The 14,858-nt window shown below is 52.3% G+C and overlaps 1 protein-coding gene across 1 annotated transcript in view; it reads right to left on the minus strand.

The window, feature by feature from the left end:
• Positions 1 to 11,722: 11,722 nt before the first annotated feature.
• The window catches only part of LOC116937023 (neural cell adhesion molecule 1-like), a 94,169-nt gene continuing 91,033 nt past the window's right edge, over positions 11,723 to 14,858 (minus strand). Inside the window, exon 7 of the mRNA XM_076063459.1 lies at positions 11,723 to 14,026. Coding sequence (XP_075919574.1) covers positions 13,834 to 14,026 — 193 coding nt within the window. The 3' untranslated portion in view covers positions 11,723 to 13,833. The remainder of the gene's footprint in view (positions 14,027 to 14,858) is intronic.

Below are 14,858 nucleotides of genomic sequence, written 5' to 3' on the forward strand. Positions count from 1 at the left end.
TCTGTGAGTGTGGGTGAGTGTGGGTCTCTGTGAGTGTGGGTCTCTGTGGGTCTCTATGAGTGTGGGTCTCTGTGGGTCTCTGTGTGTCTCTGTGGGTGTGGGTCTCTGTGTGTCTCTATGAGTGTGGGTCTCTGTGGGTCTCTGTGAGTGTGGGTCTCTGTGGGTCTCTATGAGTCTGGGTCTCTATGAGTGTGGGTCTCTGTGGGTCTCTGTGAGTGTGGGTCTCTGTGGGTCTCTGTGAGTATGGGTCTCTATGAGTATAGGTCTCTGGGTCTCTGTGTGTCTCTATGAGTGTGGGTCTCTGTGGGTCTCTATGAGTATGGGTCTCTATGAGTATAGGTCTCTGGGTCTCTATGAGTGTGGGTCTCTGTGGGTCTCTATGAGTATAGGTCTCTGGGTCTCTGTGTGTCTCTATGAGTATGGGTCTCTATGAGTATAGGTCTCTGGGTCTCTGTGTGTCTCCTATGAGTGTGGGTCTAGAGGGCAGCAGGGATGATGGTGTTGACGGCGGATCTGAAGTCCACAAACAGGATCCTGCCGTAGGATCCTGGGGAGTCCACAGATGCTGTAGGGTGAAGTGTAGGGCCATGTTGACTGTAGGGTAAAGTGTAGGGCCATGTTCACTGTAGGGTGAAGTGTAGGGCCATGTTCACTGTAGGGTGAAGTGTATGGCCATGTTGACTGTAGGGTGAAGTGTAGGGCCATGTTGACTGTAGGGTAAAGTGTAGGGCCATGCTCACTGTAGGGTGAAGTGTAGGGCCATGTTAACTGTAGGGTGAAGTGCAGGGCGATGGTAACTGTAGGATGAAGTGGAGGGCGATGGTAACTGTAGGGTGAAGTGGAGGGCCATGTTGACTGTAGGGTGAAGTGTAGGGCCATGTTCACTGTAGGGTGAAGTGTAGGGCCATGTTGACTGTAGGGTGAAGTGTAGGGCCATGTTCACTGTAGGGTGAAGTGTAGGGCCATGTTGACTGTAGGGTGAAGTGTAGGGCCATGTTCACTGTAGGGTGAAGTGTAGGGCCATGGTAACTGTAGGGTGAAGTGTAGGGCCATGTTCACTGTAGGGTGAAGTGTAGGGCCATGTTCACTGTAGGGTGAAGTGTAGGGCGATGGTAACTGTAGGGTGAAGTGTAGGGCCATGTTGACTGTAGGGTGAAGTGTAGGGCCATGTTCACTGTAGGGTGAAGTGTAGGGCCATGTTCACTGTAGGGTGAAGTGTAGGGCGATGGTAACTGTAGGGTGAAGTGGAGGCCCATGGTAACTTCGTCGTCCACAGATCTGTTGGCTCTGTAGGCAAAGCTGAAGGGGGTCCAGCAGAGGGTCTGTGGTGGATTTGAGGTGTGCCAGGACCAGGCGCTCAAAATAATTCATCAGCACTAGAGGTGAGGGCGTCCGGTCCACAGTCATTTAGTCCTGTTGGCCTTAGCTGTTTGTGTGTCTCTGTGGGTGTGGGTGAGTGTGGGTCTCTGTGGGTCTCTCTGAGTGTGGGTCTCTATGAGTGGGGGTGTCTGTTAGTGTGGGTCTCTGTGTGTCTCTGTGTGTCTCTATGAGTATGTGTCTCTGTGGGTCTCTATGAGTGTGGGTCTCTGTGGGTCTCTATGAGTGTGGGTCTCTGTGGGTCTCTATGAGTGTGGGTCTCTGTGTGTCTCTGTGAGTGTGGGTCTCTGTGAGTCTCTGTGAGTGTGGGTCTCTATGAGTGTGGGTCTCTGTGAGTCTCTGTGAGTGTGGGTCTCTGTGTGTCTCTGTGAGTGTGGGTCTCTGTGGGTCTCTATGAGTGTGGGTCTCTGTGGGTCTCTCTGAGTGTGGGTCTCTGTGGGTCTCTCTGAGAGTGGGTCTCTGTGGGTCTCTCTGAGTGTGGGTCTCTGTGGGTCTCTATGAGTGTGGGTCTCTGTGGGTCTCTGTGAGTGTGGGTCTCTGTGGGTCTCTATGAGTGTGGGTCTCTGTGTGTCTCTATGAGTATGGGTCTCTGTGGGTCTCTATGAGTGTGAGTCTCTGTGTGTCTCTGTGAATGTGGGTCTCTGTGGGTCTCTGTGGGTCTCTGTGAGTGTGAGTCTCTGTGGGTCTCTATGAGTGTGGGTCTCTGTGGGTCTCTATGAGTATGCGTCTATGTGGGTCTCTATGAGTGTGGGTCTCTGTGAGTGTGGGTCTCTGTGGGTCTCTGAGTATGGGTCTATGATACACAACACACACAGACACACAACAAAGACACACACACATACACACACACACAGACACACACACACAGACACACACACACAGACACACACACACAGACGCGTGTAAATAATCTCTGGGTGTTTATTGAGGGAGAGTGGATACTGAATCGCTGTCGGCATCTGTGAGGAGTTCCACATCGAGCTGGCCATAGGTGCAGACAGCTCACTCACCACTCACTCACCACTCACTCACCACTCACTGAGTGAGTGGGTGAGTGAGTGAGTGGTGAGTGTGTGAGTGGGTGAGTGAGTGGTAAGTGGGTGAGTGAGTGAGTGGTGAGTGTGTGAGTGAGTGGTGAGTGGGTGAGTGAGTGAGTGGTGAGTGTGTGAGTGAGTGGTGAGTGGGTGAGTGAGTGAGTGGGTGGGTGGGTGAGTGAGTGGGTGGGTGAGTGAGTGGGTGAGTGGTGAGTGAGTGGGTGAGTGAGTGAGTGGGTGAGTGAGTGGGTGGGTGAGTGAGTGGGTGAGTGCTGAGTGAGTGGGTGAGTGAGTGAGTTAGTGGTGAGTTAGTGGTGAGTGAGTGAGTGGGTGAGTGAGTGAGTGGTGGGTGAGTGAGTGGTGAGTTGAGTGGTAAGTGAGTGGGAGAGTGAGTGGTGAGTGTGTGAGTGAGTGGGTGAGTGAGTGAGTGGGTGAGTGGTGAGTGAGTGTGTGAGTGGTGAGTGAGTGGTGCGTGAGTGAGTGGGTGAGTGAGTGAGTGGTGAGTGAGTGAGTGGGTGAGTGAGTGAGTAGTGAGTGAGTGGGAGAGTGAGTGGGTGCGTGAGTGGGTGAGTGAGTGGGTGAGTGGGTGAGTGGGTTGGTGGTGAGTGAGTGGTGAGTGGGTGAGAGAGTGGGTGAGTGGTGAGTGAGTGGGTGAGTGAGTGGGTGAGTGAGTGGTGAGTGTGTGAGTGTTGAGTGGGTGAGTGAGTGGTGAGTGAGTGAGTGGTGAGTGAGTGGGTTAGTGGGTGCGTGAGTGGGTGAGTGAGTGGGTGAGTGGGTGAGTGGGTTGGTGGTGAGTGAGTGGTGAGTGGGTGAGAGAGTGGGTGAGTGGTGAGTGGTGAGTGGTGAGTGAGTGGGTGAGTGAGTGGGTGAGTGAGTGGTGAGTGTGTGAGTGTTGAGTGGGTGAGTGAGTGGTGAGTGAGTGAGTGGTGAGTGAGTGAGTGAGTGGTGAGTGAGTGGGTGAGTGGGTGCGTGAGTAAGTGAGTGAGTGATTGAGTGGTGAGTGAGTGGTGAGTAATTGAGTGGGTGAGTGAGTGGGTGAGTGAATGGTGAGTGAGTGAGTGAGTGTTGAGTGGGTGAGTGAGTGGTGAGTGAGTGAGTGGTGAGTGAGTGAGTGGTGAGTGAGTGGGTGAGTGAGTGGTGAGTGAGTGGGTGAGTGAGTGAGTGAGTGGGTGAGTGAGTGGGTGAGTGGGTGAGTGAGTGGTGAGTGAGTGGGTGAGTGGTGATTGAGTGGTGAGTGAGTGGTGAGTGAGTGAGTGAGTGGTGAGTGAGTGGTGAGTGAGTGATGAGTGAGTGAGTGGGTGAGTGGTGAGCGAGGGGTGAGTGGTGAGCGAGTGGGTGAGTGGTGAGTGGGTGAGTGGTGAGTGGGTGATTGAGTGGGTGAGTGGTGTGTAAGTGGTGAGTGAGTGGTGAGTAAATGGTGAGTGAGTGGTGAGTGAATGGTGAGTGAGTGGGTGAGTGGTGATTGAGTGGTGAGTGAGTGGTGAGTGAGTGGGTGAGTGGTGAGTGAGTGGTGAGTGAGTGGTGAGTGAGTGAGTGGGTGAGTGGGTGAGTGGTGAGCGAGTGGGTGAGTGGTGAGTGAGTGAGTGGTGAGTGGGTGAGTGAGTGGGTGAGTGAGTGAGTGGGTGAGTGAGTGAGTGAGTGGTGAGTGAGTGAGTGGTGAGTGAGTGGGTGAGTGGGTGAGTGAGTAAGTGAGTGAGTGATTGAGTGGTGAGTGAATGGGTGAGTGAGTGGGTGAGTGAATGTTGAGTGAGTGGTGAGTGAGTGGTGAGTGAGTGGGTGAGTGGTGATTGAGTGGTGAGTGAGTGGTGAGTGGTAAGCGAGTGGGTGAGTGGGTGAGTGAGTGGTGAGTTGGTGAGTGGTGTGTAAGTGGTGTGTAAGTGGTGAGTGAGTGGTGAGTGAGTGGTGAGTAAATGGTGAGTGAGTGGTGAGTATATAACTAACGAATACATTTGGGGAGTCTGGGTTGTTGGGGTAATTGGAAAGTGGAGAGACAGAGAGAGACAGAGAGACAGAGAGAGACAGAGAGAGACAGAGAGACAGAGAGACAGAGAGAGAGAGAGACAGAGAGAGACAGAGAGAGACAGAGACAGACAGAGACAGACAGAGAGACAGAGAGACAGAGAGACAGAGAGAGAGAGAGACAGAGAGAGACAGAGAGAGACAGATGGTGGTGATGATGGTGGTGGTGATGGTGATTATGATGGTGATGATGATGATGATGGTGGTGGTGGTGATGGTGGTGATGGTGATCGTGATGGTGATAGTGGTGGTGATGATGGTGATGATGGTGGTGGTGGTGGTGATGGTGGTGATGGTGAAGATGATGATGGTGTGATGGTGGTGATGATGGTGGTGATGGTGATGATGGTAGTGATGATGGTGGTGATGGTGGTGATGGTGATGATGATGGTGATGATGATGGTGATGATGAGGATGGTGGTGATGGTGATGATGGTGGTGATGATGATGGTGGTGGTGGTGATGGTGGTGATGGTGATAGTGGTGGTGATGATGGTGATGATGGTGGTGATGATGGTGGTGATGGTGAAGATGATGATGGTGTGATGGTGGTGATGATGGTGATGATGGTGATGATGGTGATGGTGGTGATGATGGTGGTGGTGGTGGTGATGGTGGTGGTAATGGTGGTGATGGTGGTGATGGTGGTGATGGTGATGATGGTGGTGGTGGTGGTGATGGTGGTGGTAATGGTGGTGATGATGGTGGTGATGGTGATGATGGTGGTGATGGTGATGATGGTGATGATGGTGATGGTGGTGATGATGGTGATGATGATGGTGATGCTGGTGATGGTGGAGGTGGAGGTGGTGATGATGATGTTGATGGTGATGGTGGTGATGGTGGTGATGGTGGAGGTGATGGTGATGGTCATGATGATGGTGGTGATGGTCATGGTGGAGGTGATGGTGGAGGTGGTGATGGTGATGATGGTGGTGATGGTGTTCATGGTGATGGTGGTGATGGTGGTGATGGTGGTGATGGTGATGATGGTGGTGATGGTGTTGATGGTGATGGTGGTGAAGGTAATGATGATGGTGGAGGTGATGGTGGTGATGATGGTGATGGTGGAGGTGGTAATGGTGATGGTGGAGGTGATGGTGGAGGTGGTGATGGTGATGGTGATGATGGTGGTGATGGTGGTGATGATTGTGATGTTGGTGATGGTGGAGGTGATGGTGATGGTGGAGGTGATGGTGGAGGTGGTGATGGTGATGGTGGTGATGGTGGTGATGGTGTTGGTGGTGGAGGTGATGGTGATGGTGGTGATGGTGATGGTGGTGATGGTGGTGATGGTGATGGTGGTGATGGTGGTGGTGGAGGTGATGGTGGTGATGGTGATGGTGGTGATGGTGGTGATGGTGTTGGTGGTGATGGTGATGGTGATGGTGGTGATGGTGATGGTGGTGATGGTGGTGATGGTGTTGGTGGTGATGGTGGAGGTGGTGCTGATGGTGGTGATGGTGATGGTGGTGATGGTGTTGGTGGTGATGGTGGAGGTGATGGTGGTGATGGTGGTGATGGTGTTGGTGGTGATGGTGTAGGTGATGGTGATGGTGGTGATGGTGATGGTGGTGATGGTGGTGATGGTGTTGGTGGTGATGGTGGAGGTGATGGTGATGGTGGAGGTGATGGTGTTGGTGGTGATGGTGGAGGTGATGGTGATGGTGGAGGTGATGGTGTTGATGGTGGAGGTGATGATGATGATGTTTTCCCCATCACTGGAAGCTGGAGAATGTTGGTGACAGTGATGGTGACAGTGATGGAGGTGGTGGTGGTGATGGTGTTGAACGTGATGGTGGTGATGGTGGTGATGGTGGAGGTGATGGTGATGGTGGTGATGGTGGAGGTGGTAATGATGGTGGTGGAGGTGGTAATGATGGTGGAGGTGATGGTGGTGATGTTGATGATGATGATGTTTTCCCCATCACTGGATGCTGGAGAATGTTGGTGACAGTGTTGGTGGTGACAGTGTTGGTGGAGGTGATGGTGGAGGCGATGGTGTTGATGGTGTTGATGGTGGTGATGGTGGTGGTGATGGTGGTGATGGTGGTGGTGATGGTGGTGATGGTGGTGGTGATGGTGGTGATGGTGATGGTGTTGATGGCGATGGTGGTGATGATGGTGGTGATGGTGGTGGTGATGGTGGAGGTGGTAATGATGGAGGTGATGGTGATGATGATGATGGTTTCCCCATCACTGAAAGCTGGAGAATGTTGGTGGCTGTGTTGGTGGTGACAGTGATGGTGGTGGTGGTGGTGACAGTGATGGTGGTGGTGGTGGTGATGGTGGTGGTGGTGGTGGTGATGGTGTTGGTGATGGTGATGATGGTGTTGGTGATGGTGATGATGATGCTGATGGAGGAGGTGGTGATGGTGATGATGATGGTGATGATGTTTTCCCCATCACTGGAAGCTGGAGAATGTTGGTGTCTGTGTTGGTGGTGACAGTGATGATGGTGGTGGAGGTGGTGATGGTGGTGATGGAGGTGATGGTGGAGGTGATGGTGGAGGCGATGATGGTGGTGGTGATGGTGGTGGTGGTGGAGGTGATGGTGATGGTGGTGGTGATGATGATGGTGATGATGGAGGTGATGGTGTTAAACGTGATGGTGGTGATGGTGGTGATGGTGGAGGTGGTAATGATGGTGGAGGTGATGGTGATGATGATGGTGATGATGTTTTCCCCATCACTGGACGCTGGAGAATGTTGGTGTCTGTGTTGGTGGTGACAGTGATGATGGTGGAGGTGGTGATGGAGGTGATGGTGGAGGTGATGGTGGAGGTGATGGTGGAGGCGATGGTGGTGATGGTGATGATGGTGATGGTAGAGGTGATGGTGATGATGGTGATGATGATGGTGATGATGATGGTGATGATGGTGATGATTGTGGTGATGGTGATGATGGAGGTGATGGTGATGATGGTGATGATGGAGGTGATGGTGATGATGATGATGATGGTTTCCCCATCACTGGAAGCTGGAGAATGTTGGTGTCTGTGTTGGTGGTGACAGTGATGGTGGTCATGGTGGTGATGGTGGTGATGATGGTGTTGGTGATGGTGATGATGATGGTGGCGATGGTGATGATGATGTTGATGATGATGATGGTGGTGATGATGGTGGTGGTGATGGTGGTGATGGTGATGATGATGATGGTGATGATGATGGTGATGGTGATGATGTTTTCCCCATCACTGGAAGCTGGAGAATGTTGGTGTCTGTGTTGGTGGTGACAGTGATGGTGTTGAATGTGATGGTGGTGGAGGTGGTGATGGAGGCGATGGTGATGATGGTGATGATGATGGTGGTGACAGTGATGATGATGGAGGTGGTGATGGAGGTGATGGTGGAGGTGATGGTGGAGGTGATGGTGGTGATGTTGATGATGATGTTTTCCCCATCACTGGATGCTGGAGAATGTTTGTGTCTGTGTTGGTGGTGACAGTGATGGTGGTGGTGATGGTGGTGATGGTGTTGATGGTGATGGTGGTGGTGATGGTGGTGGTGATGGTGATGGTGGTGACAGTGATGGTGGTGGTGTTGATGGTGATGGTGATGATGATGATGGTGGTGATGGTGATGGTGATGATGGTGGTGATGGTGATGATGATGTTTTCCCCCTCACTGAAAGCTGGAGAATGTTGGTGACAGTGTTGGTGGTGACAGTGATGGTGGTGGTGATGGTGGTGATGGTGTTGAACGTGATGGTGGTGATGGTGTTGATGGTGGAGGCGATAGTGATGGTGGTGATGGTGATGGTAGAGGTGATGGTGTTTTCCCCATCACTGGAAGCTGGAGAATGTTGGTGACAGTGTTGGTGGTGACAGTGATGATGGTGGAGGTGATGATGGTGGAGGTGATGGAGGTGGTGGAGGTGATGGTGGAGGCGATGGTGATGATGGTGATGGTGAACGTGATGGTGGAGGTGATGGTGATGGTGGTGGTGATGATGATGGTGATGATGGAGGTGATGGTGTTGAACGTGATGGTGGTGATGGTGGTGATGGTGGAGGTGGTAATGATGGTGGAGGTGATGGTGATGGTGATGGTGGAGGTGATGGTAGAGGTGATGGTGTTTTCCCCATCACTGGAAGCTGGAGAATGTTGGTGACAGTGTTGGTGGTGACAGTGATGATGATGGTGGAGGTGATGATGGTGGAGGTGATGGAGGTGGTGGAGGCGATGGTGATGATGGTGATGGTGAACGTGATGGTGGTGATGGTGGAGGTGATGGTGATGGTGATGGTGGTGGTGGTGATGATGATGGTGATGATGGAGGTGATGGTGTTGAACGTGATGGTGGTGATGGTGGTGATGGTGGAGGTGGTAATGATGGTGGAGGTGATGGTGATGGTGGAGGTGATGGTCATGGTGATGATGATGATGTTTTCCCCATCACTGGAAGCTGGAGAATGTTGGTGACAGTGTTGGTGGTGACAGTGATGATGGTGATGGTGTTGATGGTGTTGATGGTGATGGTGGTGATGGTGTTGAACGTGATGGTGGAGGTGATGGTGGAGGCGATGGTGTTGGTGGTGATGATGATGATGGTGATGATGGTGGTGATGGTGATGATGGTGGTGATGGTGATGATGGTGGTGATGATGATGGTGATGATGGTGGTGGTGGTGATGATGGTGGTGATGGTGATGATGGTGGTGATGATGATGGTGGTGATGGTGATGGTGGAGGTGATGGTCATGGTGATGATGATGTTGATGGTGGAGTCGATGGTGATGATGATGTTTTCCCCATCACTGGAAGCTGGAGAATGTTGGTGTCTGTGTTGGTGGTGACAGTGATGGTGGTGGAGGTGATGGTGGAGGTGATGGTGGAGGTGATGGTGGAGTCGATGATTGTGTTGATGGTGGAGGTGATGATGATGATGATGGTGTTGGTGATGGTGATGGTGATGATGGTGATGATGGTGGTGATGGTGATGATGGTGGTGATGATGATGATGATGTTTTCCCCATCACTGGAAGCTGGAGAATGTTGGTGTCTGTGTTGGTGGTGACAGTGATGGAGGTGGTGGTGATGGTGTTGAACGTGATGGTGATGGTGGATGTGATGTTGATGGAGGTGATGGTGGAGGTGATGGTGGAGGCGATGATTGTGTTGATGGTGGAGGTGATGGTGGTGATGGTGGAGGTGATGGTGATGGTGGTGGTGATGATGATGGTGATGATGGAGGTGATGGTGTTGAACGTGATGGTGGTGATGGTGGTGATGGTGGAGGTTGTAATGATGGTGGAGGTGATGGTGATGATGATGGTGATGATGTTTTCCCCATCACTGGAAGCTGGAGAATGTTGGTGACAGTGATGGTGATGACAGTGATGGTGGTGGAGGTGGTGATGATGGTGATGATGGTGAAGGTGGTGATGATGATGGTGGTGATGGTGTTGAACGTGACGGTGGTGATGATGGTGGTGGTGATGGTGGTGATGGTGGACGTGGTAATGATGATGGTGGTGATGGTGATGGTGGAGGTGATGATGGTGATGGTGGAGGCGATGATGGTGTTGATGGTGGAGGTGATGGTGTTGATGGTAATGATGATGATAATGTTTTCCCCATCACTGGAAGCTGGAGAATGTTGCTGTCTGTGTTGGTGGTGACAGTGATGGTGGTGACAGTGATGATGGTGTTGAATGTTGTGGAGGTGATGGAGGTGATGGTGGAGGTGTTGATGGCGATGATGGTGTTGGTGATGGTGGAGGTGATGGTGTTGGTGGTGGTGATGGTGTTGGTGGTGATGATGATGATGGTGGTGATGGTGGTGGTGATGATGATGATGGTGGTGATGATGGTGGTGGTGATGGTGGAGGTGATGGTGATGGTGATGATGATGATGGTGGTAATGATGGTGGTGATGATGATGATGATGTTTTCCCCATCACTGGAAGCTGGAGAATGTTGTTGTCTGTGTTGGTGGTGACAGTGATGGTGGTGTTGAATGTGATGGAGGTGATGGAGGTTATGGTGGAGGTGATGATGATGGTGATGATGGAGGCGATGGTGATGATGATGATGGTGGCGATGGTGTTGATGGTGGTGATGATGATGGTGGAGGTGGTAATGATGGTGATGATGATGATGATGTTTTCCCCATCACTGAAAGCTGGAGAATGTTGGTGTCTGTGTTGGTGGTGACAGTAATGATCGTGTTGAATGTGGTGGAGGTGATGGAGGTGATGGTGGAGGTGATGGTGGAGGTAATGATGGTGGAGGTGATGATGGTGATGATGGTGATGATGATGTTTTCCCCATCACTGAAAGCTGGAGAATGTTGGTGTCTGTGTTGGTGGTGACAGTGATGATGGTGATGGAGGTGGTGATGGAGGTGATGGAGGTGATGGTGGAGGTGATGGTGATGATGATGGTGGTAATGATGGTGGTGATGGTGATGATGTTTTTCCCATCACTGAAAGCTGGAGAATGTTGGTGTCTGTGTTGGTGGTGACAGTGATGATGTTGAATGTGATGGAGGTGATGGAGGTGATGGTGGTGATGATGATGGTGGTAATGATGGTGGTGATGGTGATGATGTTTTCCCCATCACTGAAAGCTGGAGAATGTTGGTGTCTGTGTTGGTGGTGACAGTGATGATGGTGGTGGTGATGGTGATGGTGATGATGATGGTGATGATGATGATGTTTTCCCCATCACTGAAAGCTGGAGAATGTTGGTGTCTGTGTTGGTGGTGACAGTGATGATGGTGTTGAATGTGGTGGAGGTGATGGAGGTGATGGTGGAGGTGATGGTGGTGATGATGGTGATGATGTTTTCCCCATCACTGAAAGCTGGAGAATGTTGGTGTCTGTGTTGGTGGTGACAGTAATGATGGTGTTGAATGTGGTGGAGGTGATGGAGGTGATGGTGGAGGTGATGGTGGAGGTAATGATGGTGGAGGTGATGATGGTGATGATGGTGATGATGATGTTTTCCCCATCACTGAAAGCTGGAGAATGTTGGTGTCTGTGTTGGTGGTGACAGTGATGATGGTGTTGAATGTGGTGGAGGTGATGGAGGTGATGGTGGAGGTGATGGTGGAGGTAATGATGGTGGAGGTGATGGTGGTGATGATGGTTATGATGGTGATGATGGTGGTGTTGATGGTGATGGTGGTGATGATGGTGGTGTTGATGGTGATGGTGGTGATGGTGGTGATGGTGTTGATGGTGATGATGATGGTGATGATGGAGGCGATGTTGATGGTGGTGATGATGTTTTCCCCATCACTGGAAGCTGGAGAATGTTGGTGTCTGTGTTGGTGGTGACAGTAATGATGGTGTTGAATGTGGTGGAGGTGATGGAGGTGATGGTGGAGGTGATGGTGGAGGTAATGATGGTGGAGGTGATGATGGTGATGATGGTGATGATGATGTTTTCCCCATCACTGAAAGCTGGAGAATGTTGGTGTCTGTGTTGGTGGTGACAGTGATGATGGTGTTGAATGTGGTGGAGGTGATGGAGGTGATGGTGGAGGTGATGGTGGAGGTAATGATGGTGGAGGTGATGGTGGTGATGATGGTTATGATGGTGATGATGGTGGTGTTGATGGTGATGGTGGTGATGATGGTGGTGTTGATGGTGATGGTGGTGATGGTGGTGATGGTGTTGATGGTGATGATGATGGTGATGATGGAGGCGATGTTGATGGTGGTGATGATGTTTTCCCCATCACTGGAAGCTGGAGAATGTTGGTGTCTGTGTTGGTGGTGACAGTAATGATGGTGTTGAATGTGGTGGAGGTGATGGAGGTGATGGTGGAGGTGATGGTGGAGGTAATGATGGTGGAGGTGATGATGGTGATGATGGTGATGATGATGTTTTCCCCATCACTGAAAGCTGGAGAATGTTGGTGTCTGTGTTGGTGGTGACAGTGATGATGGTGTTGAATGTGGTGGAGGTGATGGAGGTGATGGTGGAGGTGATGGTGGAGGTAATGATGGTGGAGGTGATGGTGGTGATGATGGTTATGATGGTGATGATGGTGGTGTTGATGGTGATGGTGGTGATGATGGTGGTGTTGATGGTGATGGTGGTGATGGAGGTGATGGTGTTGGTGGTGGAGGTGGTAATGATGGTGGAGGTGATGGTGATGATGATGATGATAATGTTTTCCCCATCACTGGAAGCTGGAGAATGTTGGTGTCTGTGTTGGCGGTGACAGTGATGGTGTTGAATGTGATGGAGGTGATGGAGGTGATGGTGGAGGTGATGATGGAGGTAATGATGGTGTTGGTGATGGTGGTGTTGATGGTGATGGTGGTGATGGAGGTGATGGTGTTGGTGGTGGAGGTGGTAATGATGGTGGAGGTGATGGTGATGATGACGATGATAATGTTTTCCCCATCACTGAAAGCTGGAGAATGTTGGTGTCTGTGTTGGTGGTGACAGTGATGATGGTGGTGGTGATGGAGGTGATGGAGGTGATGGTGGAGGTGATGATGATGTTGGTGATGATGGTGTTGGTGATGGTGGACGTGATGGTGGAGGTAATGATGGTGGAGGTGATGATGGTGATGATGTTGATGATGATGTTTTCCCCATCACTGGAAGCTGGAGAATGTTGGTGTCTGTGTTGGCGGTGACAGTGATGGTGGTGACAGTGATGATGGTGTTGAATGTGGTGGAGGTGATGGAGGTGATGGTGGAGGTGATGGTGGAGGTGATGATGGTGTTGGTGATGGTGTTGATGGTGGTGATGATGATGATGTTTTCCCCATCACTGGAAGCTGGAGAATGTTGGTGTCTGTGTTGGCGGTGACAGTGGTGATGGTGTTGAATGTGGTGGAGGTGATGGAGGTGATGGTGGAGGTGATGATGGAGGCGATGATGGTGTTGGTGATGGTGGAGGTGTTGATGATGGTGGTGATGATGGTGATTATGGTGAAGGTGATGGTGGTGATGGAGGTGATGGAGGTGATGGTGGAGGTGGTGATGGTGATGATGATGATGATGATAATGTTTTCCCCATCACTGAAAGCTGGAGAATGTTGGTGTCTGTGTTGGCGGTGACAGTGATGATGGTGTTGAATGTGGTGGAGGTGATGGAGGTGATGGTGGAGGTGATGATGGAGGCGATGATGGTGTTGGTGATGGTGGAGGTGATGGTGGTGATGGTGATGATGGTGGTGATGGTGGTGATGATGGTGAAGGTGATGATGTTTTCCCCATCACTGGAAGCTGGAGAATGTTGATGTCTGTGTTGGTGGTGACAGTGATGGTGGTGACAGTGATGATGGTGTTGAATGTGATGGAGGTGATGGAGGCGATGGTGGAGGTGATGGTGGAGGCGATGATGGTGTTGGTGATGGTGGAGGTGATGGTGGTGATGGTGATGATGGTGGTGATGGTGGTGATGATGGTGAAGGTGATGATGTTTTCCCCATCACTGGAAGCTGGAGAATGTTGGTGTTTGTGTTGGTGGTGACAGTGTTGTTGGTGACAGTGATGGTGTTGAATGTGGTGGAGGTGATGGAGGTGATGGAGGTGATGGTGGAGGTGATGGTGGAGGCGATGATGGTGTTGGTGATGGTGGAGGCGATGGGGTGGAGTTTGGACCCCTGTCGTCGTGGGCGACTCTGGAGGAGTTCATCCGGGGAGAGTCCACGGGGAGAGAGAAGGGAGCACACATCCTGGGGGGGGGGGGGGGGTGGAGGGGGGGTGAGGGGGAGGGAGAGGGGGGTGGAGGGGGGGAGGGAGAGGGGGGTGGAGGGGGGGGGATGGGTGGGAGGGAGGGGAGAGAGGGGGGGGTGGGTGAGGGAGGGGGTGGAGGGGGGAGGGGGTGGGTGAGGGGGTGGGTGAGGGGGGGAGAGGGGGAGAGAGGGGAGGGAAAGGGGGGGGGGGTGAGGGGGGGAGAGAGGGGGGTGGGTGAGGGAGGGGGTGGAGGGGAGGGGTGGGGGGGTGAGGGGGAGAGGGGGGAGAGGAGAGGGGGGTGGAGGGGGGGTGGAGAGGGGGGAGGGAGAGGGAGGGGAGAGAGGGGGGGGGGGGGGGCGGAGGGGGAGAGAGGGGAGGGAAAGGGGGGGTGGAGAGGGGTGGAGAGGGGGGGGGGAGAGAGGGGGGGGAGAGGGTGGGAGGGAGAGGGGGGGGGTGGAGGGGGGGGAGGGGGTGAGGGGGGAGAGGGAGGAGGGGGAGGGGGGGTGGAGAGAGGGGGGTGGAGAGGGGGGAGAGAGGTCACCACAATTCCCCATGTGCATGTGTGTGGTATGTACAGTGTAGTGTGGTGTGTGTGTACAGTGTGGTGTGTGTGGTATGTACAGTGTGGTGTGTGTGGTATGTACAGTGTAGTGTGTGTGGTATGTACAGTGTGGTGTGTGTGGTGTGTACAGTGTAGTGTGGTGTGTGTGGTATGTGCAGTGTGGTGTGTGGTATGTACAGTGTAGTGTGGTGTGTGATGTACAGTGTGGTGTGTGT

Source organism: Petromyzon marinus, unplaced genomic scaffold, assembly GCF_048934315.1.
Source record: "Petromyzon marinus isolate PM22_M1 ecotype Great Lakes invasive population unplaced genomic scaffold, UKy_Petmar_22M1.pri1.0 PM_Scaffold_127, whole genome shotgun sequence".
NCBI classification, from domain to species: Eukaryota; Metazoa; Chordata; class Hyperoartia; order Petromyzontiformes; family Petromyzontidae; genus Petromyzon; species Petromyzon marinus.